Genomic DNA, 27232 nt, shown 5'->3' on the forward strand with positions numbered 1-27232 from the left:
ACATAATTCTTTTAATTGCTCTTGGCTTTGATTTGTACCGACAAGTCCTGGAGAAACCAATACAATTTGATCGTAAACAAACTACACTGTGGGCAGTTGGTGATCCAGAGAGAACACAAACCTACTTCCCAGGGAGGCCACTGCTTCCTGATCCCTCAGGCTCCCTGTGCTTCAGTTTGGAAAGGGGACTGTGTCCCAGCACTAGGGAGGATGAGGCAGGACGACCACCAGTGTGGGGCCACATGGGATACATGAGAGCTCGTGGGGAGCTGGGAGAAAAAAGTAAGTTTGAAATTAAACTGTAAAAATGACCACATCCGCACTACTAAGACCATCATCTTCCCAAGTGCTATTTAGGTCACCAGCACTAAGATCTGCTTCTCTGGCCTCCCCGGCAATTTTACTTGAGGAAATAACACACATCAAGGACAATGATAGCATCCTAAATGTACTCCTTCACGTGGCAGAGCCTCCCTGTGTTGTGCGCATAAGAAATAAAATCAAAAGTCTTGGTCTGGCACAGTAGTGCCCACCTGTACACCCAGCACTCAGAGGTTGCCCTCTGCCCTGGGAGTAATTTCAGCAGGAATTACATGTGCTTCCAGGATGCTCACTGGTCCCTGAGGATAGGTAGCTAGTGTGAAAATGCTGCAGATGTTTCTACCACCGCTGCCTGCTGCTTCACAAAACTTGGCTATATAACATAACTTTAAAATGAAAAAAAAAATTACTGGACATGTTGAACTTTTTAAATGAAAAGCTAACGGCAGTTGCTGCCTTAACCTTAATCTTTTCTACACAGGTTTTGTTTTGAGTATGACTGTCAAAACTCAGCACACTGGTCATGCCATCACAAGTCACACTGCACACGACCTATTCTGACAACAGCATAATATCTCTATTTTTCATGGCCTAATGATATACTTCATTACTGAGCAGGCAAAAGACAAAGTCATTTCATTCCTCTCAGGAATGTTATCCATGAGTCAGTTGGTCCAACAGCAGGAAGCGGACCCCTCGACTGTGTTTAGGAGTAAAGCCAGAGGCAGACGTAGCAACTCTGCGATCCCTGCAGTAGTGACCTGCCATCCTCTACTGGGGCTTCTGCACAAGGGTGCACAGAGTTGGAGGTACCCGGGCATACCCTGAGCATAGGGCAAACCGATAGCACTCTGAGTGCTTGGGAGCCAGGGCCTCAAGGCAAAACCAGGAGGATCTGGGCCTCAGGCTGTGCCCCTTCCTGAGGCTCCACCCTTCAGACCCAAGGTAGTTTCCTTAGACAAGGTCAATTGCCAAGCAGGCTTTGCTCTGAAAAAGAAGTCAGATTTGTTTCAATGGAAGCCTGAGCGTCTCCCCGGAACTCTGCGCTAATGCAAGCTCAAAGAGTTGTAGAAAACAGCGGATACAGGTGCTTGTGTTCTAGGTAACAGCTGCCAGCACATGCACTTCCAGGCGGAAAACTTCCTGTTCTGCCAAGAGCCTGGGGTCCAGACAACACTGGAGAAAAAAAAAAGCAGATGCAGCCAGAGAGGCCCTGGGCTCACTTACTGAGCTTAAGAACTATGCCCGAGCCGGGCGGTGGTGGCGCACGGCTTTAATCCCAGCACTTGGGAGGCAGAGGCAGGCAGATCTCTGTGAGTTCGAGACCAGCCTGGTCTACAAGAGCTAGTTCCAGGACAGGCTCCAAAACCACAGAGAAACCCTGTCTCGAAAAACCAAAAAAAAGCCCGAGGTCTGGGAAACTGTGCTAGTGTGGGCAGCAGCCTGGGGGCACTGGCCCTCCTGAAAAGACACTTTGGGCTTGCTATAGAGGTAGGAAGACGGACAGGGACAGGTCAGGCTGAGGAGAAAAAGCCTCATGGACAGAGTGGCTTTTCTCCACCCCGCACCTGTCCACCCCGTGCTGGTCACACGTAGAAAAGCTACACTATTGCTCATTCAAGAGAAACAGCCAAACGCCCACAGAATCCACAGAATGGGCCCGAAGCTGACATGCTTTCACAAGGGCAGACTTAGACAAGTAACCAGAACGGCACTGACTGCGGTAGGTGCAGCGACGGGCACGGAGGAGAGGGGCTTCTTATACCCACATCACTTAGTCCTCCTCGTGTGTGTGTGTGTGTGTGCATGGACTCAGACCAGAACCATGGCCTGCACCTCAGGCAAGGAGGGACAGGGACAGCAGCTCAGGCCTGGAACATTCGCCCCATTCACGGGGATTTGTAAAATAATTAAAAAGCCCACATTTAAAAGTTATAATTTATAGAATATCCAGTATAAAAGCAGTCTTTAAAAAGGGACGCTGGCTCTCAGAAAAAGTCCGCAGCCCTTGGCCTTCTTTTCGGAGTGGTGGCCGGTAGCTTCATGGTTGATGTAGGAGTGCTGGCGGGGGAGCTGGTTGGCGTCTTCAGCACTCCGTGCAGCGGCCTCTGCTCAGGGTTAAAGGCCACTCTGGAGAGGCCTGTGGGGCTGACCAGGATACTCTTGTCTGTCTTCTTGAATTCTGTCCGAAAGAAAAGGTTATTAGTTGGATGTCATGTCCGTTCCTTCAAGGTGTGCAGGGCTCATGGCTCATATTCCTCATGCCCCAGAAATGCAGAAGACACAGTGAGGGAAGCAAGCGCCACCTGGAGTTTGCTTAGGATGAGGTATGTGTGGGGGCAGGAGCGACAGCCAGTTGCCTGGGATAGCAACCCCTAGCAGGACCTGTCTTCACCTCCAGCTCTGGGATGTTTAAATTGAGGTGTACACACCTTGCTCCTTCCTGCACCCCTGCTCTCCAAACATGTGCATCCTTACTCGCGCAAACACAGGTGTGCATGTGCGCATCCACTTACGGTTCACGTGAACGAGGTCTTACACTCATTAAACTAGTGAGATGTGGGGGTACAGGTAGAGGGGATGGATCTCTGAGTTCTAGACCAGCTACAGCCACACACTGAGACCCCCAAACAAAAACAAAAACAAACAAAACCCCACCCAAACCAAAGCAACCACCACTTTCTCACAAGAACCCTTTGGTTTCTTTGAAGTACAGTACACCGGTCCCACTAATGGGTAGCACCGCTACTATGTCAGGAAGGAGAGGGCTTCCTTCCTCTCCCTGCTGGTCCACTGGTAGGCCTGAACTATAGCCTAGGTGGCTATAGCTAAGGAACCAGGGTTTCTTAGCATCCAGGACAGAACCAGAGAACACCGGGACAAATAGCTTCTCACCTCACCCTTTTCCTGGTGGCCTCAATCTCTCCCTGCCCTTTTTTTTTTTTTTGGTTTTTTTCGAGACAGGGTTTCTCTGTGGCTTTGGAGCCTGTCCTGGAACTAGCTCCGTAGACCAGGCTGGTCTCGAACTCACAGAGATCCGCCTGCCTCGGCCTCCCAAGTGCTGGGATTAAAGGCGTGCGCCACCATCGCCCGGCCTTCTCCCTGCCTTTAATCCCAACACTTGGGAGGCAGAGGCAGAAGAATCTCTGTGAGTTCGAGGCCAGCATGGTCTACATATGAGCTCCAGGAATGCTACAACTACACAGAGACACCCTATCTCCAACAAAACAAAACACCCTGAAACCTCTCCCTTCCTTGGCACCCATGCCAGATCTGCCAGCACTGCTTAACTGTTTGACCCAGAAATAGGCAGGGACAGGAGGGTCTTCGGCTGCTGGAGAACCCTGTGCTGGCTCCAGCTGGTTGGTCCCAAGGAAGTTTCCCAGAAGCCCACCCCACTCACCTGCAGTCATGTTTCTATTCAATCCAAAGGTGACTTTCTTGGAGCTGGAGGGTGTTTTATTCAGCTGCAGAACAACAAAGGAGTAACCATGGTAACACAGGTGCTCAGCCTCCTTGTCTGGGAATTTTCTGAAGAACTTACCCAGGGAAGGCCCTTGCAGTCTGTTTCCTGACCTGCACACACACAAAGGCTAATGGGGCAGCATGCTATGACCTAAACAGACTCCACTACCAGACTTCTGCCTATGACCGTCTCTTTGTACAGATGCCCAGAGTTTTCAAATGGATACCACATTCCCAGTGAAAAAGAAAGAATAAGGATGCTTGGAATTCCAAATTTATCACCCAAAATGATAAGGACATGTTAATAATCATCATTTATCTTGTCCCAGGACTTAAAAAAGTTATTATTAGGTGTATGGTGGATATGGATGTGCATGTGACATGGTGTGTGTGGGTCTGTCAGAGGACAACTTCTGGAAGTCAGTCCCCCCCTTCCACCTTGGACTCTGGGGATTAAACTCAGGTAGTGTGAGACCTGGGTGGCAAGTAGTTTTAGCAGTCAAGCCATCCAGCAGGTCCAGAATGTCTAAGCTGCAACTTGTAGCTCACAGGCAACTGGTTATAGACTTAAAACGGAGTCTAATTTCAATGGGCAATGGGTATGAATTTAAAATCTTTGCTGGAGATAGCAAGCACCCAAGGCCGTGAGAAGTATTGAGAAAATGCTCTATTGCTGGGACCCCATCACAGACCAAAATCCCCAAACTTTTGTGCAAAGGACCTCAAACTATTTGATTTCCCAACAAGCTATCAGAATTAATGATGAGCCTTTCTACTTGAGATGTTCCTAGAAGCCTGAGCCTTCCTGAGCTCTGCCTCTTTCTAGAGTTGTGGCTCATCCACACGCAGGTGGTCAGACGAGGAAGCTGGGCCCTGCTAGTCCCCAAGTACCTTGCCAGGTAGATTTCATCACCTGCACCCAGAACTCAGTTCGCCTGTCTGCGTGTCCCTGTGGGGGTGTGCTACGGAGGGCTCACCTGGACAGCAGGACTTTGGGGACGGATGGCAGAGCTGCTCTTCGCTTTCCTGAAGAACAGGGGCTTTGGTAAGAAGTGGGTGTCGAACTTCACAAAGTCATCCTCCGTTTTCAGTGGCCTTTTCAGAGTCCTGTTGCTTTCCTGTGAAGATGAGAAGTCGGGAGGAAAGAGAATCATATCACAGGCACCTGGCCAGACTCACACCCACAGGGAAAGAAACCAGAACAGCATAGCAGGGAAGTGCTGGAGGCTGACCCACCCTAAGCCCCTTAGCCCACAGTTTCTTTTGTCAGCTCTGCCAGAAACCCTCCTGCTCAGTGGAGCAGACTTCACTTCTGGGCCCTGTGCCAGCAGTGATCACAATGTTGGGATCTCTGCGGGAAAGCCCAATGGTCTAACCTTAGGCTGTACCCCAGAGCCGACAGATAGAATAAGCATCCCTTTCAAGGTCCACCTGTTAAGCTCTACACGTTTCTATCTGTGCCCAGATATTATGTGGGCTGCATGTGTAGTGTGGCTTTGGTTTGGGGATCCCCACATCTGGGAAGCTGAGTGTGGAACCACCATGTGGGCTGTTTGGCTGGAGCTTTGTGGTGCCCCCATTGTTGAAGCATGCTTTCTGGCATGCTCCAAAGCAACCCTATACCAAGAGAGAAAGCAGCGACTTCCCTTGGCCCCAACTAGTTAGCAATCACCCCAATTCCAAGGGCTATGAAGTAAATTCGTGCCTCTACCAGGGAAAGGCTGAAGGCTGAGATGATGTGCCAAGGCTAGCCCAGTGCTGTGCTCTCCTTCAGTAACCCTTTACTGGCCAGGAACTCACCTTCGATACACAGGCACTGCAAAGCAGTATGTGTAAGCACTGGTGCTGAACAGGGGTCACATGTTTCCCTGGACAGCCAGGGAGTCACTATTTTGGTGGCTTGGTGGGCACAGCAAAGAACACATTGTGTGATGTGTTTGCCCCCGGACTGAGCCGGGCACAGAAGCAGCATGCTTCCTAGATATGGCAAAAACACAAAAGCCTGGGTCCCCCTTACAGCTCCAGAAGTCTACAGAGGAAGAACACCCTGTCATTAACCCGAGAGTCTAAGAGCTCCAGGCTTCCTCTCTGCCACCGGGGCTGGACAGAGGGAGCAGCTTTGGATGGAGGCTTGACTCTGACAGTGTCTTAGCTCCGTGCTTCCTGTCGGATCTGGTGAGACATCAGGTCTGTGAGGAAAGAGGTGGGCATATGGCGCCGAATGGGTCGCCTACACTTGGCCACCTAGACAGGAACCTGCCATCTGCTTGGTGAGAGCTGTTCTAAAGCAGTGCATTCTAACCCTTGCATCCCCTAAGTCTGGCTGTCCCTACGTCCTAGCCCTAGCAGACAGCTGAGTCCTCTGAGCATACTTGGTCAAGCCCAGCACCATGTTCTGGGCACTTCCCCCCTTACCAGAGCTGGGATCTGCCCGGCGCTGGACTCAGTTACTCCGTTGTGTTCCACCAACTTTGACATCAGCTTCATTTTCTTCCTCTTTTTTAAGATTGCTGATTTTTGACTGGACAGATCATGGAGGTCAAGACTGCAGGACACTGTCTTCTTCTGTGGCCTCTTGCACTGGGGCAGGATGGTCTGGCTATCTTTCTCTTCACTAGGGCTTGTTGGGGTGCCTGCCTTCTGCACAGTCAAGCCACCACTGTTGACAGGGACAGCCCCGAGTTTCCGTTTCCTCTTCCGTTGGACACGTTCTGAGGAAGAAACTTGGGCAGCAGAGCTCTGGGGACGGTCACTGCTAGGATCATTCTCTGCTACATCCTCCTGAGACAAAGGGGTACATTTCCAAAGCTCTCTGTGGGCCCTTAGGCTCTTCTTTCTTGGCCGCTTCCTTTTCTTGTGCGTGGGAAAGATGGGTGTTGGCTCGGAGCTGTTCTCCTGGATGCTAGCTGTGGGCTCTGCTGCAGGCCCAGCCACACGTGCCTGTGGGGTCTGCCTCTTGGCATTGTTGGGCTCAAGGTCGGTACTACCTGCTGGGGGCATGGTAATAGCACCCAGGTCCTGAGTCTCAGCCTGGAAGTGGCTCTTCTTCTTCTTTTTCCTTTTCTTCTTGGGAATGTTGCCTCCACTGTCCTCTTCACCATCAAGAGAGACTGTGTTTCCTACAAAGATGCAGACCAATGAGTGTGCCAGTCCTGCTGGTGACTCTTGGGCAGCCAGGCAGCCAGGGTGTGTGTTTACTTATTTTGAGATAGGGTCTCATGTAACTCAGAGTTGCCTCAAACTTGCTATACAGCCAAGGCTGCTGTAGGAAACCCTGGTCGTCATGACTACCTCTCATGGGTGATAGGAATACAGGTGTACTGTATCAGCGCACACTCCTTTAGAGGCAGGGTCTCATCAGAGTTAAGGTCTGGAATTAAAATACCCCCATTGGAGGGTTGAGCAGATGGCTCAGCAGGTTAAGTGCTTGCTGTCAAAGTGAGAAGACTTGAGTTTGGATATATAGCACACAACACACATAAAAGCTAAGTGTGATGGCATAATGTGGACCTGTAACCCAAGTGCTGGGGACAGTGTGTGTCTGTCCAAGGTAGAAAAGGTAGATCCCTGAAGCTCAGTCTAGCCAAGCTAATGGAGTCAACCCCTGCCTGGCCTTGGTGTTTGTGAACCTGCATATATACCCACTCACACATACTAGGCACATGTATCTGGGCATTTGGCCCTCTGTTTGGGGAGGCTATGGAACCTTTGAGGTAGGCCTAGCTGGAAGAAGTCCTTGAGGTTTACAGCCTGGCCCTGAAGTTTCCCCGTCCCCTTTGCTTCTTGGCTTGCCTACTGTACGTGAGCTCTTTTATGTGCCTGCTGCCATGCCCTCCCCACCAGGACTGACTGTACCCTGAACTGTAAACCCACACAAGCTCTTCCTCCTTTAGGTTACTTCCTGTCAACTGTGGTCACAGTAGCTCAAGCTGGCCTCAAATGTGCAGCGGGCCTTAGGTTCCTGAGTGCTGAGATTCTAGAGCCCAGCCAAGACTACTTTTTGGTGGTGTTGGGGACGGCACTAGGGCCTGACACACGCTGAGAAAGGTTTCTGCCGCTGAACCCACTTCCAGTCCCTGGATCTTGCAACCTTCACCATCAGACAAGTTCTGACCTCAGCTAGTTTTGTTAACTGGTCCCACTTCTCTCCGGTGACCAGAAACTTTCAAGCGTATCTTGATAGAAACGTGTAAATGGCAAGAGGTTTTCAATCATGTATGTTTTTCAGTATTTTTAAAACTTATTTTTACTTTGCTTCATATGTATGTGTGCTGTGTGTAGAGGCCAGAAGTTGTTGGATCCCCTTAAACTGGAGTTACTGACAGTTCTAAGCTGCCATATAGGTGCTGGGAATCGAACCTGTTCTCTGTAAGAGCTGGCAGTGCTCTTTAGCCTCTGAGTTCTATCTCCAGGCCCTAATAGTTAAAATACAAAAATTATGTTTATTTTGTGCATGTGTAGGCACACGTGGAGGTGAGAGGGCAACTGTGGGATTCAAGCATCTTCTGCCACGTGGGTCCTGGGTATTGAGCTCAGGCTTGGCAGTAAGTGCCTTTATCTGCTGAGACACCTTGTTAGCCCAGGCTTCCAATAATTTTAAAGTCAGAAGACACGCTCACATGTGTATACACGCGCGCGCATGCGCGCGCACACACACACACGATATTGTTTGGAATCCTATTCTCTCCCTGTACCATTCAATAGCAAATGCCTCAGCACACACGAAATCAGAACAGCGGCTGCACAGAAAATAAAAACCTCTAGGACCCCTGAATATAGGTAACAAGGGTGTGGCTTGGGCAGTAGGTGGGGCCGCTGGCAGTGGGGCCAAGATCTAACTCTAATGCATGAAGTGATTTTGTGGAGACTCAGCCTAGGCACGTGTGTGTGTGTGTGTGTGTGTGTGTGTGTGTCTTGGTCCTTGTCTCAACAAGGTGATGGGACAGACAAAGGGGACTTCCTAGGGGAGGCCTTACCCTCTCTGAGGAGCAGATAGGGGGTGTGTGGAGAGTAAATTAGGGGAGAGGGAAAAAGGAGGGGGCTGGGATTGGTATGCAATAACAAATAAATAAGTAAGATTAATTGATAATTAATTGTATAAAAAAGAAAATAAGAGAACCTAGGGGATCTGTGGATGTGATGCTGCTTGCATGGTACCCCAGTACTCTAGAGGTGCAGGCAGGAGATCATGAGTTTGAGGCAAACCGTGGCTACATAAGAGGGTTCTATTTCAAACAAACCTCCCCTCTCCCAACCACACCACAGCAAAACAAACCCCAAAACACATCAGAAACGTTATGCTATGCCAATAATTCACGAGAACACTGGCTCACAAGTCCCTAGACCTCAAGGTCCAGAGCTACCCAGGTGTGAGCAAGAGGTGAGTCTTTTTCAGGCCCGAGACTAAGACTTTGCAGCTTACCTTTCTCCATGTCCAAGGCGGCTCTCTCTAAAAGCTTCTTTCTTTTCTTCTTGTGCTTCCTCTGACCGAGGGCTTGACCATTTTCATCAGTACTAACGTCCTGAGCAAAACTGAGTTGAGCACTATTGCCTGGTAGGTGCCAAAGGGACAATGGTCAGCTTCCAAGGCCCTTTTGCGCCTGCTGCAGTAGCCCAGGTCCTGAGCTCCTCCCTTGTCCTCCAGCGAAGACTCCCCAGCCTAACTTCTGCTTCATCACCTGGACCACCAACTGCTTCTCCAAGCGAACTCACAGCTCTTGGCCGGAAACACACTGATGATGACTGCCAGAGCTTCTCAGGTTAGTTGGCGTTACATCCCCCTGGCTCTATGAGCTCACAAGGGGCAGGGAAAGATGGCTCACTGGCCTGCTCAGATTTACCAAGCTTTTAGCAGCTTACCCTGGGGACATGTGTCCCAAAAGAAAATGAAAGATCCTGAGATGCCAGGATTTTCTTCTTGACAAAGGATTGTAATCGTACTAGCCCAGTTTAAAAAAATAAAAATCTTTGAGTGTTTTGCCTACATGTATGTTTGTGTCATATATGTGCCTGGTGCCTACAGAGGCCAGAAGAGGGCATTGACCGGATCTCTATGTGGGCTCTGGAATTGAACATGGGTCCTCTATAAAGGGCAGTCAGAGCTCTTAACCACTAAGCCACTTCTTCTGCCTTCCCTTTCCCCATTAAAAACTTAACTGTAGAAAGCACCAATAAAAATTCAAATAAATACCACATCACCCACACACAGGAGACGCCAGATGCATGGAAAGTGGGTGCAAAGGGTCTTCCCTTGGGTATGCCACCTAATTGTGGTCTGTCCCCCATGAGTCATTCTCCATGAAGGCCTGAAGTCCCACTTCTCAGAATCTGGTCGGGAGGCCCTTGGTGGGTGTGCACTGGGTGAGAACACTGACTCACAGTCCGACTCTTCTTACCTTCAGAGAGGTTCTGGAACCTGAAAAGGAACACATGGAGTTCAGAGTGGTAGACGTAGGTCTCGGATGTAAGCAGGAATCTGGATATGCATTTCCCATCCTCTCCTCCACAGGGGAGGCTAGGGGACAGCTCTATCTAGGGACGTGATGGGTCAGGAAGGAAGAAACCCAGAACAAAGGCACCTTCAATTCCACCAACACTGCAAAGGACACAGTGGCTCGAGTCTCTCCTGGCACACAAGACACCAAGAGCTCCAGCATCTTCCCCACTTGTCTCTGAAGGCAGAGAGTCCAGTGCTGCTTCTGCCCAGGGGACATTGGCAGAGGGTTCTCTTATGCAACTTTATGCATTAGGCCAAATAAACAAGCCGAGGATACGAAGGATGTTCATGGGGCTGGGCTGGGTTGCTGGGGTAGGCAGGTAGGATCTAGCATCCACACTGGAGACCTTGGCACACATTCAGTGACCAAGCTATAAAGAAATTATGAACGTTATCTTCCAGAGTATTCTTTCTTTAGAAGCCATGTTTTTGGTGTGTATGCCTGTTTGCATGTGAGCACACGTGCACGCAGACGTCAGATCTACATGCTATCACCTGGGGCCACTCTCACTTTATACACGGAAGCTGGGTCTCTCACTTGAACCCAGACCTTACCATTTGTAGCTAGTTTGTTCTGAGGCATTTATACCGTAGAGGGCCAAGGTCAGGCCAGTGCCTGCTAACCCAAATGAGGAGAGCAGACAGCTGTCATTCTCAGGCAGTCAGAACACACCTACTGACTTTTTGGCCAATCATCTATTATGGCTCCATGGTCCTAATGACATAGACGCTGACTACCAGATAACCTGACCCCTTTGGCACAACCCTGCTGGGAGGTGAGAGTGAAGGTGAGAGTGAAGTAATGAGCCCCTTGGTGTGTCGATAGGTGACATTCGAGGAGTATGCTGGCACCACCACCCTACAGCTGTATGGGTGAGCAGGGCTGCTTCTTTCCCTGGCTTAAGTTCACATATGTGCTATGTAGCTAATGAATAAAATTATAAAGAAAAATGAAGAAAAAGGAGGTGCACACACACACACACAAAATAAAAATAAATACATCTTTAAAAGAAGAAGAAAAAAAAGCATGCAGGAGAGCGTTGGTTCACAGTGCTATGGCCATGGGCTCTCAATCATTGCTTACTTTCTGATCAGTCTGAAGAGCCGCTTCCGGTTGAAGGGAGGGGTGCTCTTTGAGTTGGCTATTTTCGAGAGTCGATCAGCAACAGCCTTTAAGTCAAACTACCAAGAAGAGACAAGACATATGAGTGGTAGCGAACCAATCTGGCCTAACAGAGCCGCCTTCTGAATGTTCTTGGGCGTGAGTAGTTCTCTCTAGACTGTGGTCTCATACATAGGGCAAAATTTTCCTGATGAACTTATATTCCTCCTGGGTTCTCAATCTTAGAACTTCTAATACTTGTACTTTTTCAAAGTATAACTGGGGCGGGTGTAGTGGCACATGCCTTTATTCCCAGCACTTGGGAGACAGAGGTGGGTGGATCTCTGTGAGTTCAAGGCCAGCCTGAAGTTCTAGGATGGCCAGAACTACATTATAAAGAAACCCTGTACAAACCATTGATCAACTAACCAGAAACCAAAACTGGAAGACTGGCATTGTGTTGCAAACCTGTATTCCCAGCACTTGGGAGGCAGAAGGATTGCCATGAACTCCAGCCTAGACTATAGAGCAAGATCCTGCTTCAAAAAACCAATCAAAACCCCCCAAGCAGTGCAGCAGGGCCAGTGCTGCCACACCACGGAAAACAGGCAGCCACGGTCAGAAAACGAGCATTGGTGCCTTTCAAAATTCTTAATTGTAAAATGTCTGCCATGTATTATTAAGAGCTGTTCTTCTAGAAACACAAATATGAGAACTGAGCACCACGTCCAGAGTGACTCGCCCCTGCGGCTAGGGAGACGCCAGGACAGAGACGGTGGGGCTTTCCTTGTACCCCAAGTCTCAGCTTCCTCATTCACTCCAGGGCTCCAAGTCACTTCTGACTAAAGAAAGGAAACCACTAAAATCCCCAAACACAGGACGGTCACAATAGTGTTAGTTAGCTGCTGACACTAATCGCTGTACATCCCAGCCTGTGACTCTAGCAACAATATCAAAACCCACTGTCAAACAGCTGCTCCCATGGCCCTTCGCTGCTAGCCCCAGCCTGGCTTCTGCACACTGCAGAGCACAGGCGCTAACATCCACATTCATTGTCCATATTCAAGTGTTTGTTCAGGACAGCCCAAGTCACGTCGTTCTTAAACCCCTGTAGTATCTATACTGTGGTCGAACCCTTGGGCAGGCTGGCCAAAGGTGGCACAATTTGTGAATAAATATGGATAATGTCTCACCACCAAACTTGCTCTCCATCCAATATATACCACCCCAGTCAAGGCCAAATCTGGACATCAGTAGTGACATGGATGACTAAAGTTATATTCATGTGAAACCAGAATCCATTTCATTTCTTCTTTAAATGGAATTTTCCAAAGGTATCCATCCTTAGGAAGCATCTTGCGATGGCGCTGGAGGATCCTGGCTTTCAGGTTCTGGGGCGGTGGGAGTGAGAGCTGGCACAGCTTCTTTTTGCTGGGCTGCCGGGAACTCATGGATTGCTCCCTCTATCTGTGGCCTGAAGATGTGATTTAGTTTGGGAAAATGATCCTGTCCACCCACTCCTGCTTCCAACATGCCTGACTGAACCACACTCTGCCTCAGCCATTTCGCAAATGATTTCTTGTTCACTGTAGGATTCCAGTCCTGTTTGTTCAGGTATATTGACACAAAATTATTCACTTTCTGCCTCAGGTTCTGGTAAGAGGGCTTGGTGTTCACAGCAGCCAGGCAGGCCGTAGCACTTAAGCTGCAGGTCTCCTGGAGGCATGAAGCAGAGTTGACCGGGTCCCCTGTCACACTCGAGCTCGCCCACTGGTCCCAAGGTCTAGCCTACCATGCCTGCTCCCGCAGTCTGCCATGGCTGCATCCCATGCCTGGGTCTGCGCTCGGTTGCTCCATTGGGAGCCATGGGCCTCTATGCAGACACTGCACAGACACCGAGGGCCCCACTGAGGCTGCAGTGACAATGGAGGACAATAGAGTCAGCAGGGCTCCCGGCGCTCCCGGTGCCTGTCTCTCCTGTACTTATTGTCTATTTTTGAAATGCGGGTCTCTCTATGTAGTCTGGAATTGCCTGCTATGTAGATTAGACTGGCCTAGAACTCAGAGATCTGCCTACCCCTGCCTCCTGAGTGCTAGGATTAAGGTGTGCACCGCCATGCTTGGCTTCTTTTTGTGTTTTTCAAACAGGATGTTACTAAGTAGCCCAGGTTAGTCTTGAACTATGTGCTGAGATTCCACGTGTGCGACACCATGCCAACTTAAAATCTCATTCTTTTAAAGTTGTTCCCAACAAGCTCAGAATGGTCACATTAATTAGAGAGAGGATTATAAAGGACTTTACAGTCCAGGTCTTAAGGCTTAATGAGCTCTGACCCTAATTCTCTCGCCAAGCACCCCCAGGCAACCCACATTCTATAAAAAGCAAAAGCTGCCCCCACCTGGAGAGATGACCCTGAATTCTTGAAAGCTGCGCAGCCGTCTCTTTCTCTGTTGCCAAGGGCTCCATCTCCGAGGCATTCACCTGGTGCTGTCCAAGTACACCCAAAGACAAAGACACAACCTTCACATTCAAGAACAGACGTGCTTCAGCTCTCCAGGCTCTGGGTTCAATCCCCATCACCAGGAAGAAAAATTACAGTGCGCCAGCAACTGCTGCCTAGGGAGCGACACGAATTACTCTCTTAAAAATGCTTGTCTTTCTATTTTCTCTGTAAAGCTCCAGGTTTTACCCCCAGAACTAGGTCCATACTGAACAAGTCTACCCCCCACCAAACAACTAAAGGCTCCTAGAAGGAACCTGTGTGCCAGGGGAGTCATGGTGTGATCCTGACTGTAGGCAGCTCTCCCAGGTACAGGCCACACTTCACAAGAAGTTGAGTTCCTGGAGGGACAGAATCTGTCAGGCCTAGTGTGAGCAGCGCTGGATTCCTCCTGGGGGCCCCTGGTTGTGCACATGTCTCTTCTTTACCCTGTTTCACTCTTTGGTGGGAGGGCTACATTCAGTGAGATGCCAACCAAGTGCCTATGGAGATTTAAAAAACAAAACCCAGAGGTGCTGGGGAGGCTTAGTCAGAAAATCCCGGGCGTGGTAGCACGGGGAAGGCTGAAACAGCAAGTCCCCAGGACTCCCTGGCTAGCCATTTAGCCTAATCAGGCATCTTCTAGGCCAACGAGATGTGCCATATCAAAATAAGAGGTGTATGACAATGAGATGTGCCATATCAAATAAGAGGTGCACGAAACCCAAGGAATGACTCCCAGCGTTGACATCTGGCCTCCGCATGAAAGTATACACACACGCACACAACCACAGCTAAGACCAATATCCACAAACAAGCAAAACACAGCCAACCCTCAGAGAGAAAGAACACAGGAAATGCTCTCACCAGCCTTCTTCCCGCAGACTGCTTTTGTGTAGGCCAGCTTGTCTGCAGGGGTTTCTCGGGCAGAGAGGCCACTGTCACCCACTTTGGTTCTCTGCTCCTCCACAGTCTCTTCAGGTACAAAAGCAGACTGATCTATAATGACTTCAAAAACATCCCTAGCTATAGTCTGTACCAGTGCGTGGCTGAGGGCAGAAGCAGAGCAGAGAGAATGTGGTTAAAACACTCGGGCTGGAGCCTGTGCAGAAAGGAGCAAAGTGGAGAATGGCTCAGGGAAGTGTGTGTCTGTGCCTGCCTGGGGCCCAGGGTGCCCACCACTGCTCAGCAGAGACGCAAAGGCACCCTTAAAACAGGTCCACTGCAGATTCTAGGGACCACTAACTCTGCTTCCTTCTGAGCAGGATCTTGTGTAGCCTGGGCTGGCTGGCCTCAGGTCTGTGAGGGGTATTAGGAATGGTGTTCTAGCCAGGTGGCAGTGATGTGTGTCTTTAATCCCAGCCCTGGGAAGCAGAGGCAGGTGGATCTCTGAATTCAAGGCCAGCCTGGTCTAAGGAGTTCCAGGACAACAGAACCCTGCCCTCAGGCATCAACGAAAGCAGTGAGAACGTGTGAGCCACTTACTCCTTAGTTTTGGCGGCAATTCTGCAGAATGGATCAATTAGCTTGAGGTTCTGATCCGCTAAAAGCTGTAATTTAGACAGAAAACAGAGGGAAGATGAGGGAAAGATAGCACTTTCGGATGTGTTGTAGAAGAGGAAGTCCCTGCTGCCCCCTCAGGTAAGATCAGCTGCATTCGCGCTGGCACACACAGTTACTACACGCTGCAGGAACTGCCCAGCAGCTTAAGCCAGCCTCTCTCTGGTCTTCTGGGTATCTTAGTGCAGTGAGCCAAAGAACCATCAACTGATCAGGGCGACCCTGTAGCACTCAAGTCTCCTGGGGCAGCTGGGTGTGGCACCTGCCCAGCAGTAGGCCCTGTCTATCTCCAGAAATGCAAGAAAAATATGAGCGCCATGTGGATGCCACCTCAGCAGGAGACAAAGGCATTCTTATTTCTACCTACCTACCTACCTACCTACCCATCCACCCACCCACCCACCCACCTATTAGGTTTTTTGAGACTGGGTTTCTCTGTAGCTTTGGAGCCTGTCCTCAAACTAGCTCTTGTCAACCAGGCTAACCTCGAACCCACAGAGATCCGCCTGCCTCTGCCTCCTGAGTGCTGGGATTAAAAGGCACGCGCCACTACCGCCTGGCTGACAAAGGCATTCTTTACTTTTAAACTTCATTTGTTCATTCATTAATCGATTACAGTGTGTGTGTATATGTGTTGCCCCTCTCTTAAAAATACATCATTTATAATTTGACTTAATATATGTATAAAAGGTTCACTATAGAACGTTAAATAGTAAAAATTGTTATATTCCCAAACTGAGATGACCACTTTTATCTAAAAGTATACCTTTTCTTTCCAGCTTTTTGTCTTCATACATTGGGTATAATCTTGTCCCCTTACAGCTTCTGAAATACTCAACATATCCTGCTCTTTTCATACTGAACTCTGTATGCAGAGGAGGGAGGTAGGGTCTCACTGTGTAGCACAGGCTGCCTCCATGCTGAGATTATAGATGTATACTACCGTGGCTGAACATGGGGTCTCGTATTCCTGGATCAAATGACTCTCCTGCCTCAGCTTCTCCAGCAGCTGTGTGTGGCTCAATCCTATTTTATAGGTTAGGACTGCCATACACTCATTGTGCGCAGTTCTGCTACAAGTCCACTAGCTGTCTGGGACACAGTAGACTCCAGGAGAAGTTACAGAGATTGCACTTCTGACAGAGCCCACAACAACCCCGAACATGGTGGCCCCACCACTCTGCTGGATGGCAGTGCTGCTTCTCACCTCTCTCCCTCCCACAATGGAAAGCTCATCCAAATAAGCATCAATCAAGTGGGCTCTCACTCCGTCAGAAGACTGACTCTCGGGACTCAGGATCTCCTTCATCAGGACGTCCAGGAAAAGTTTGATTTGGCTAAAGAACAACAAAAACAAACCAACCGCACAGTTTTTCCTTTACTTTTTTTTTTAAAAGACTTTATCACTAATACTTCCCTCCTCTCAAAGAACAGACAGAAGCAATTAGTTTACTGCTCACACAGCATAATGACCAATATGAGACCTAAAGGGAAGAACAGTTATTCTGATCAGTATCAACGACCTCACAACTACGGGGCTCTAACTCCCCTGGCTCAGGATCTACTGTGCTTCTCACAGCACTACATCGTGGTGCGCATACATCAGTCAATTCATGTTCTATTACCAGAAATCTTAGGGGGCCCTATTATTCTATAAGGATTTTTTGGGGGTACTAAGGATTAAAACTAGGGCCTCATACCCATTAGGCAAGCCCTGTACCACCAAGTCACCTAGCAACTTTGACGTGCTTTCAATGGTACGTGTTAATGTAAATAATTTAACGTGTTAATGTAAATAATGTACTGACCTTTCTTCCCAGGCCTTCCCCTTGAGAACTTCAAAGGACTGCCTCAGGACCAGGTGGATCAACTAAAAGTCGACATTTTTATAATAAAAGTAAAAGGTAATCATCATTTTGGCAGAATGAGAAGCCCAACCCTGGATCCCCAAAGACAACTTCCTTAGGTCTATTTAACCCCTGTATCAAAAACCTTAAGCCAGACAGCAGCATGTGCCTGTATCCCGAGAGTCAGAAACTAGGCCGCACAGCATACAGAGACTCTGCCCCAACAACCCCCAGAAAACAAAATTCAAGACGGGACCAGGACATTCTGCCACACCTTGCCTGGCTTTCCATTGTTTTCTTGATGGGGATAGAAGCTAGGTCTCAATAATGCTGACAAAGCAGCTATTGCCTGATGACCTCACACCCATGTCCTGGGGTGTTATTTTTTTTCCCCAACAGCCTTCCTTTCTCTTAACTCTAGTGCTTACAAGGTATTTAAAAAACCATTCGCAGGCCAGGTGGTGGTGGTACACCCTTTAATCCCAGCATTCAGGAGGCAGAGGCAGGTGGGCCTGAGTTCAAGGTCAGTCTGGTCTATACAGAATGAGTTCAGGACAGCCAGGGCTACAGAGAAACCCTGTGAAAAGTCAAAACCTACCTACCTACCTACCTATCAACCTTTTCCCCCAAACCCTCTGAGCAAACTCCACCTTGGCTTCCAGAAGAGAACAGAATAAATGCCAGGGAAGATCTTACCATGCAGTACTTGTCCAGCTGTAGCTTGTCTGTTGTTTCTTCCCACTCTCGGTTCATGGTCTGCCAGAAGGTCTGAAGGAACAGGTGTTCTGCAGGAACAAGAGGCTCTCAGTGCTCGGATGCCACAAGAGCGTGCAGCAAGAAGTGACAGAAAACACACCTGGTTCTCTTTACACATCTACCTCAAGAATTCTTAGACAGATAGAGTTTGGCCAAAATTAAATACGTTAATAATTTCCTTATAGCTACGTAAAGACACTATAATGCAATACTATCAGTATCTCTTAACAGAACGTTCCCCAAAGCACTGTTCTTTATCTGCCTCAAACCCACATTTCTATTAGAGTCCTCTGAAGAAACCCACTGGCCCTCTCCACTACAGCTGCATCTGACAACCAATCCTGTCTACTAATCTTGATGAGCATCCTTACAATTCATGTATAAACACAGATTTTTCTGATGTTAAGTGTTGGCTGGGTGGGACACAGCACAAGCTATTTAAGTCACAGAACTACCACTTTTAAAATTGGAAATCTTTCCTGATTTACTGATTTTTGAACATCTCCACTTCCTTCTACATAGGGTTTGGCTGCTACCCAAGGCTGGCCTGGAGCTCACAAACCTCCTGGCTTAGCCTTCTAAAGGACTACCATGTCCAGCACAACTTATTAACAAATGAAATCTTTACTATACAACAGATGTAGAAGCTCCATGTTGTAGGTCAGCTAGAACCGAGAGAACCAACCAGGGTTACTTGAGAGGGGAATGCCAAGCAGAACAAACTGCTATCTAACTTCAGAAAACTCATCTTTTCTTTTAGGTAAACTCATCTACGCTTTATTACAGTGATTTATCGGCACGATGGGCCAGGTCACTGTACGTGCTGGCATAGATGTAGATGTCACAGTTTTTTTTTTTTTTTTTTTTTTTTGGTTTTTCGAGACAGGGTTTCTCTGTGGTTTTTGGAGCCTGTCCTGGAACTAGCTCTTGTAGACCAGGCTGGTCTCGAACTCACAGAGATATGCCCGCCTGCCTCTGCCTCCCGAGTGCTGGGATTAAAGGCGTGCGCCACCACCGCCCGGCAGATGTCACAGCTTTTAAGTGTGAACATAACTTGCATTTGGAGACTTTGGAGGATTCTGATCTGTCTTTGGATGCCAAATGATCTCTGTTCACTTAGCAGTTAACATTAAGCACAGCATCTCAAAGCAATTAACAGCATGTCACATCCGTACAATGCTAGCAGGAGGCTCCTATGTCACCAACACACAGAAGACGAACTTCACGGGAGGGAAGCACTGACTAGGTTCCCCAGGCAAGCTACCAAACCTGCTAACGAGGAAGTCTGAAAGCCAGGAAAACAGCGGGACTTACGAGCCTCTGAGCTGTGAACAACATGGATGAGTTGGGAGATAATGTTCGCTAGCTCCTCCTGCAAAGGTGGGTTGGGGAGAAACATCGGTTATTAGTGGTCAGGTTGTGGTGGCAGTACCCTCCTCCCTCTGTGGCAGGAAAGCCTATGTCTCTTGTCCTAGGTCTGTGGCAGACACCCTGGGTTTTTTCAGATGTGAAACTCCAAACTTTATAGAGAACTACTAGGCTAATGTGATGTTTCTGGAAAAAAAATGCTAAAACTCTTGTGTTCAAGAAAGCATCTCTGGTTTAGAGTTTGAATAATTCCAGGAGAAGTAACCTTAACGCCAAATTCTTGGCCTTTTTTTTTTTGAGACAGTATTTCTCTACATAGCTCTGGCTGGCCTCGAACTCACAGAGATCCATCTGCTTCTGACTCTGAGTCTTGGGGATTAAAGGTGTGCATTACCACACCTCATCCCTGGCCTTAACATATAAACTAATCAGAATCTATGATGAATAGAAGGCACAGGGTCACCTTTCTGGTGCTCATACAATGGGGTTTTCACTTCGGCCTTCTAGACCTGGTCAGACCAGGCTGGAATGTCAACAGACTCCTCTAGGTTGTGCTTTGGCAAAACTGAAGAGCAGTAGAGGCACAGTAGACTCCATTTGGCTTGGCCTAGGAAGAAGCCTTCCATCTTCCAACTATCTGAAGATGAGTGCCCTTACCGGTCCTCCTGTGCCCAGAGTTCCTTATTCATCTTGAATGAACTCCAAGACTTGAAAATGATGTTCCTTTTTGTTGGTTCTCTTCCTCCCCCCACTAAAGCTGCTTGTTGCTACTTCTGAATATAATCTTACAATATTTTGCCCTGCTATCCCACTCAAAATATGTTCAGTAGAATCAACAGAGTGAATTGAGACAAGTCACTACATGTCCTGAGAAAAGCAGCAACGCTTCATATACAAGGCAAGCGCTACCCAGGAGGACTCTACACTGGGGCTTGTGTGTTGTGACCCGTACTCCCCTGCTACTGAGGAGGGTCTAGTTCCAGACATTAGAACAAACCTCTTCTATGGTTGAACTGGCGGCAGACTGAGTGGGCAGGGCTCGACTGTGTGTTCTAGTCACCAGTGCAGCCCACGGCACTTTAGCCACAGGGTCTGGCTGGTCATTTGGGCACCAGGCCCTCCAGGCCCCCTGCTGTGCTTCTCAATAAGCATCGACAGAAGAGAAAGCAGAAACATTAAAAACGTTGTGTAAAACCTACCACGGAAGCTATGGAATGATGAGAGCAATAGGGAATCTATGACTTAGGTGTCCGATATGTCTGAAAGCACAGCCTAAGTGCCTGCTGCCCCTTCCTGAGAGGACAAGGGCTGAGACAATGGCTCCTTGAAGCATTTACTTCCATCTGTTTGGGGATAGCAGCAGACTGGCGGAGCGTAAACGATCAGTCAAGTCTCTTATCCACCGTGGCAAAGGTCCAGGAACACGACGAGGGGCTGCGTTACCTGCAGAAGGGGTTCGTCCTGAACCCACATGCAGTAGAAGAGTCCTCTCCATATTTTTAGGAGTTCGTCCTGACTGAAACCTCCTGCGGGAGAAAAGGGCACATCCACCTTAGAGTCCACTCTTAATGTTTAGAGATGCCACGCCAGCAGCAAAACCACCACACACAACCCGTCCTCTGCACATCTTTCCCTAGTCTTGAAGTTCCAAGCATGCCATGTTTCACTAGTTCACATACCTATATAGTTGGCGCCCTGTAAGAATTTCTCAGGTAAAAGGGGTGGTGAACAGAAAAGCTGGAAGAAGCCCTGGTTTGGTCAAGTCTTCCACTCTAAATATTCACTTTCAAAATAGGCACAGAATCCTATTTTAACCTAGGAGTTTAGTTGGTAAAAACAGGTACTGATTTTTACAGTACTAAAGAGGGATGAAAAAAATAGTATCTGATTCCTTTTAAAACTCAAAAGACGCAGTAAGTATCTGAAGTGAAGCAGTCTTAGTTGAGAGTTACCCTCGAAGATGCTTTCTTCTTGGTGGAAAGTCTCTCTGAGGTGCTGGTGTCCTGCACGTCACTCGTCAGATAAGCACTCTATCCCTAGGTAAGCCTCCTTGGGTCCCCCCTCCTCTGCTATTTTAAGACAGGGCTCTTCTATGAGTCCAGGCTGGCCAGCCTGAAACTTACAATCCTGCCTCAGTCTCCCAAGTTCTGGAATCACAGGCCTCACTACTATAACTGACCATGGAGCTATCTTTTTTCTGGCTGGCCTAGAACTCACTGAGATCTGCCTGCCTCTGCTTCCTGAGTTCGGGGATTAAAAGTGAGTGCCACCACTCCTGGCTTGGGACATTTTTAAAATCTTTATCTAATCTAGTTTCTGACAACAGGTTAGGTTTAGCTATTTTAAAAAGAATGACATGAATACAAAAGATTCACAGGGAATACCATTGAGTTTTGAAATGAGAATGTCCACCAGCAACTCTCTCCACAAAATGAACATAGTACACCAACATGTCCCCATTCTGGATGGGGAGAGTACCATCATATTCCAGACCACACCACAGTCAAAACACATACACCCCCTTCTAACTTTCAGTGGAGAACCTTAACTCCTCAATACCTGTAGTATTCTGGCCTCCACCAACCATAAATCCAGTCATTTTATATCATTAAAAAGGAAACTGGGGCTGGGGAAATAAATGGCTCGGCAGGTAAAGGTTCTTGCCACACAAACCTCAGGGCGAGTTCCAGCTTTTGAACCTACATAAAAATGGGAGAGAACTGACCCCGTAAAGTTGTTTTCTCACCTCCAAATGTGTGCTGTAACACATCTATCTCCCGTATACACACTCACGCATGCGTGCACACACACAATACTAATGTTAACAAAAAAAGAGGAAGCAATGTCACAAATGAAACTGCCACAGGGTTGATTTGAAGATGCACCATGGCTTTAGTAAGTGTGAACCGTTCAAGGCTGAGAACTACTAAGACAGGCAAGGACTGCCTGTTTGACTCCCTGCTGTATCCCCTAGGCCAAGATTCGTATACACAACAATACATGGTGTTTCACAAATATTTGCTGCCTCTATGAATGACTGCACCAGGACACATGAGCCACCATGAACTAAAACACAGTGACCATTTCATGACAGCAAAGACCACAGAGCCTATCTATTCATGCTGCTAACAGACAGCTATGTGTTTCAGAAAGACTAAAATGTCAGATTGCCCAGCAAGATGCATGGCTGCAAAACAAACTGAGTTTGTCAACAAGACGCAAATGTGAGGCAACTCGTGCTTCTATTATGATGGGGCACAGCAGATGCTTTGGTTTTCTTGTCCCGTGACTATGAAGACATTCATTCTGAAAATTTTATTTATTTGCACGCACATACATATAGGCCAGAAGTCAATGTTGGATATTTTCCTTAACAGCTCTCTAGCTAATTTTCTGAGACAGGTTATCTCATTGAACCTTGAACTCAGCAATTTGGCTAGACCGTCTGGTCATCAAGGTCCCACCAGGACTTTACCTGGCCTTTATATGGATGCTGAACACCCGGGGGCTTGTGGCAAGCACATTACTGAAAGAGCACTGTTCCTGGCCCCTGCAGCTGTTTTTAGTTTATTTTAGACATATGTGTATTTTACTTGCATCTATGTATACCATGTGCTTCTGTAGTGACTGCAGAGGTTAGAAGAGGGTGACAGATGCCCTGGAGTTGGAGTTAGAGATGGTCATGAGTCACAACATGGGTACTGGGAACTGAACTCAGGTTCCTGCAAGAAAACAAATGTTCTAACCTGCTGAGCCATTTTTCCAGCCCCTCTACAATTATTATTATTATTTTCTCGAAGGCCTTCTATATTCCACAAACTAGCCATGATGATGAATAGGGGACCAAGATAAGCAAATCGGGGGGGGGGGGGGGCGGTGCTAACCAGGAAGGATCTTGGGGTACTGGTGTGAGCCAACTGGGCTTCAGGTCCTTGTGACATCTTAATATTCCAAGACATCCTTAGTATTCCTGGGCCTGTCCCTAAAGGGGTCTGAGAAGCATGCTCTCTGGCTACCCGAGGTCCAGATGTAGTGTTTGCCTCTGTCTCCTGAAGGCCCTCCTAAGACTCCAAGTGCTTTTACCTACGGCCAAGAAAACAAATGGAAGCTTACACTGCTGGAAGGAAAATGATAAAAGCCATGGAATTCAGAAACAAAGTTATCTGTACACAGCTGAGGCGGGACCACAATGAGTTCAAGGTTACTCTCAGTTACAAAGCTAATAAAGACCAACCTTGGCTACAGGAAATCCTATCTCAAAACAAATAAATAACACCCCCCCATGCATCTAAGCACTACATATTTTATAAAGGGACAAGTGTTTTATAACTCTAGGGGTAACCAGGAGGAGGGGAGATACTAAAGGGGGATTTCTCAGAAATGATGCTGCCAGGGGAAAAGAGGTGGAGTTCTTTGCAAAACAATTCAGAAATGCAAAGGCCTGGAGGCGAGCAATTGTTTGGTGTCCTCAGCCTCCAAGGGTTTTATTGATTACTAAGGATTTAGAACAGCAGGTGAGGACACCCCAACTGACAGACTGTGACCTTCAAGGAGGTGCTTCAGGAAAGTGACCTGGGCTAGTTTGTGAAGGACAGATTAAAGAGGCACAATAGAAGCATTTAAGAGGACTCCCAGCACGCAGATCTCTGGGAGTTCAAAGCCAGCCTGGTTTCCAGGACAGCCAGGGCTGATACACAGAGAGACTGTCTTGAAGAACAAAAACAAGCAAAAGGCACAAAGGAGTGAAGGAGACCAGTTAGGGAACAGGCAGGACAGACATCTGGGTAAGGTAAGGTAAGCTCTGGTTAAGCAGGATACTGAGTAGGCAGGACAAAGGGACGTGTGTGGGTGGATGTGGAGGATGGAGAGCCCATGGCAACATGGTGTGTTTGTGTGTGTGTGGGGGGGAAATAAGGGAGTATGAGCCATAGGGAAGGAGCAGCAGCAGAGAATAGGTATTTTGGGGGAGCAGGAGTCATTCCCATTTTTGACACTGAGGCACTCATGGGACAGCCAGGCTAGTAGCACTAATCTGAGGGGAGGGTAGCTAAAGCACACCTGGGCTACCAAGTTAGGTTTAGGAATTACCAGCACATGCATCTAGGGAACTTATAAACATGGGAGTAAACTGAATTCCTGGGGGCAATCCTTAACAAAAGGAATTGCAGCTGTCAGGTCTACCTGAGTCTGACTTCTGCAATCAGAGCGGAAGAGAGACAGCTTTCAAAACCTAACTTCCAAAAGTGCACAGACGTAATAATTAAAAAAAAAAAAAATCAAATTATTTTAGTTTCTATTTCTCTATCAGGCTTCTCTCCAAAGTTTCTCTTTCTTTTTTTGGAGATAAGATTTTGCTTGTCCTGTGGCCCTGGCTGCCTTCAGCCTTCCAAGTGCTGAAATTAATGGTGTAAGCTATCACATGGGGGAAGAATTCAATTAAAAAAACTTCTGGGAAACGGGGAGCAGGTGGAAATATTAATTAAAAAAGAATAAAAAAAAACTTCTGGGGCTGGAGAGATGGCTCAGAGGTTAAGAGCATTTCCTGTTCTTCCAAAGGTCCTGAGTTCAATTCCCAGCAACCACATGGTGGTTCACAACCATCGGTAATGGGGTTTGGTGTTTTCTTCTGGCTGGCAGGCAGACACACAAACAGAATATTGTATACATAATAAATAAATATTTAAAAAAACTTCTGAAGATTTATTTTAAGTGTATGAGTGTTTTGCCTGCCTCTACGTATGTGCACCACGTGCATGCCTGGTGTCAGCCGAGGTCAGAAGGGGACGAGTCCTCTTCAGGAACTGGTTATGAGCTGCCATGTGGGTACTGGGTCTCAAACCGCTGAGCCATTTTTTCAATTTTAGGCAGATTTAGTAACACGTAGTTTAAACTTTAGTCAACTGGCTGCAACCTGAAACCTCCACAGCACGCTGCAGTCAGTCCAGACCTAAGTGTTCACTCAAGAGTTACAAAACCTACTCAGGATCACTTAAGGAAAATCTTGCAAAGCGCTCCACGGCAGTTAAAATCCGAGAAAGCCAGTAACCTGGCCACACCGCCTCCAGGCTCAACTTCATCTGGACACGCCCTGCGCGCCAACTTCTGATTTCTCTGGCCCAGGGCACCCTTAGCGCTTAACCTGCGTCGGCCTGGTTGACTTCCTTCTGTCAAAAATCTCACAGAACACAGGAGGCTTCGTTTAGAGAGACTTCCTCCTGTACTTTTCCACGCCTACTAGTATACATTCCCGCATTCACACATGCCCTATTGCCTCGGGTCCTGCCAGAGTTCCTCCGGGGCTGGAATGAAGCCTCAACTCTCTCCCGCACACCAGCGCCTGCAGGCACTATCCAAAAGGAAACAAGAAACGCAAACGGGCCTCGGCGAGCTGGGCCAGGGCTGAACGTGGAGCTGTAGCTCTGCCGCACAGCCCGCAGCAGCAGCTCCCGCACCCACAAGAGCGACCCTCGCCGAGCGCAGCGACGCGGACCCCGGCCCGCACCTGTGTCGCTCTGCGTCCTCGCGCTGAGATACTGCCGCAGCTTCCTCACTGCGCGGTCGCGGACACCCTTCTCGCTGGAGGCCAGCCGCTGGGCGAACTGGAGCTCGGCCGACTGCATGGCGGGAGCCATCGCACCAGCTCCTGCATCCCCAGGCTGCGCGCGTGCAGCTCGCCACCGAGCAGCCTGTATTGCGCCTGCGCACGGGCAGCGACGCGCGGGTGATGGCGTCACAGACGCGCCGCCGGATCGCGCCTGGGGAGCCCGCGTGGCCGTGGCGCGAGTAAAAGCTGCGGGCGCGCTTCCTGAGTACGTCCTGTGGGTGGTCCAAGCCAGGGTGGTTGGCGTCAAGATTAGCTGGGGTCAGATCTCCTCCAGGAAGACACCTACGGCTGGTTTTGACGCAGTCTAGAGTCTAAGCACAGCTAACAAAGCTCTGTCGGGGGTTGACGCTCCAGCGACCTCCCCACACGCTGTGTCTGCAGAACTCGGCGGGCTTTCCTGGGCAGAATTGAGACCCAGAAGGAAGACAGTCATCCGGGCAGCCCCGCCTGACGACACCACAGGAGCTGTGCTCCCCCGCCTCCACTTACCCCGGTGTAACATAGTGCCTAGAGTCTGATGCAGGCGCAGCATTCTAGAGTGAACGATCCGCCCCATCAATGTCCTGCGACAAATGCAGAGATGACGAGGAGACCTTTGCAGTGTTCTAGGGCAGGCTCGGGTTTAGCAAGGAGGGAAAACCATCCCTGCAGCATCAAGGGCATGTCCAGAAGTGTGTGGAGAGAGCGATCCATTCCTGGGACAGAGTCAGGGGTGTGTAGTGGCAAGACAGCAAGCCTTCCTGAAGCATCCTGGGACAGGTGTAGGCTTGTGAATGGGGAGTTAGCAAACCCCTACCCACAGCCTCTGGGTCAGGTGAAGGGATGTCCCCCCAGATTAGAGGGAGATGACCTGTCCTGGCGGCATGCAGGGGAAGATTTTGGTATCTAACGCGGAGGGAACTTGGCCCTGTTCTTAAGTCCTCCTGCGTGCAAAACACACAGTTCTGAGCCATGGTGTCTTAGGGTTTCTACTGCTACAGTGAAACAAAAAGCAAGTCCTGACCAAAAAGCAAGTTAGGGAGGAAAGGGTTGATCTGGCTTACACTTCCACATCACTGTTCATCATCGAAGGAAGTGAGCACAGGAACTGAAGCAGGGCAGGAACCTGGAGGCAGGAGCTGATGCAAAGGTCATGGAGGGAGCTACTTACTGGCTTGCTCCTCATAGCCTGCTCAGGCTGCTTTCTTAAAGCACACTGGACCAGCAGCCCATGGATGGCAACGCACACCATAA

At 48.7% G+C, this 27232-nt stretch overlaps 1 protein-coding gene across 1 annotated transcript; it reads right to left on the bottom strand.

Annotated features, from left to right (window-relative positions):
* On the bottom strand, positions 1-26057 carry Rrp1b (ribosomal RNA processing 1B). The gene is made up of 16 exons (XM_057751756.1): positions 25898-26057; positions 20839-20921; positions 19342-19399; positions 17968-18056; positions 17233-17294; positions 16632-16761; positions 15350-15414; positions 14732-14913; positions 13784-13872; positions 11367-11464; positions 10182-10201; positions 9209-9337; positions 6202-6905; positions 4764-4904; positions 3725-3788; positions 1-2503 (listed from the first exon to the last, which is right to left on the bottom strand). Exons 1-16 carry the CDS (start codon positions 26025-26027, stop codon positions 2310-2312), a joined length of 2238 nt encoding a protein of 745 aa, XP_057607739.1. The 5' UTR covers positions 26028-26057; the 3' UTR covers positions 1-2309.
* Positions 26058-27232: the final 1175 nt, after the last annotated feature.

The sequence above is a fragment of the Chionomys nivalis genome, chromosome 19 (genome assembly GCF_950005125.1).
Source record: "Chionomys nivalis chromosome 19, mChiNiv1.1, whole genome shotgun sequence".
Lineage (NCBI taxonomy): Eukaryota > Metazoa > Chordata > Mammalia > Rodentia > Cricetidae > Chionomys > Chionomys nivalis.

Excerpts from the sequence above, each read along its gene's own strand:
- Rrp1b (XM_057751756.1), bottom strand. The coding sequence starts at position 26,027 with ATGGCTCCCGCCATGCAGTCGGCCGAGCTCCAGTTCGCCCAGCGGCTG. Across the intron at positions 18,057-19,341 it reads TGTTCACAGCTCAGAGGCTC|AACACCTGTTCCTTCAGACC; the intron begins GTAAGTCCCGCT and ends TTGTTCCTGCAG. Across the intron at positions 14,914-15,349 it reads ATTGCCGCCAAAACTAAGGA|CCACGCACTGGTACAGACTA; the intron begins GTAAGTGGCTCA and ends TTCTGCCCTCAG.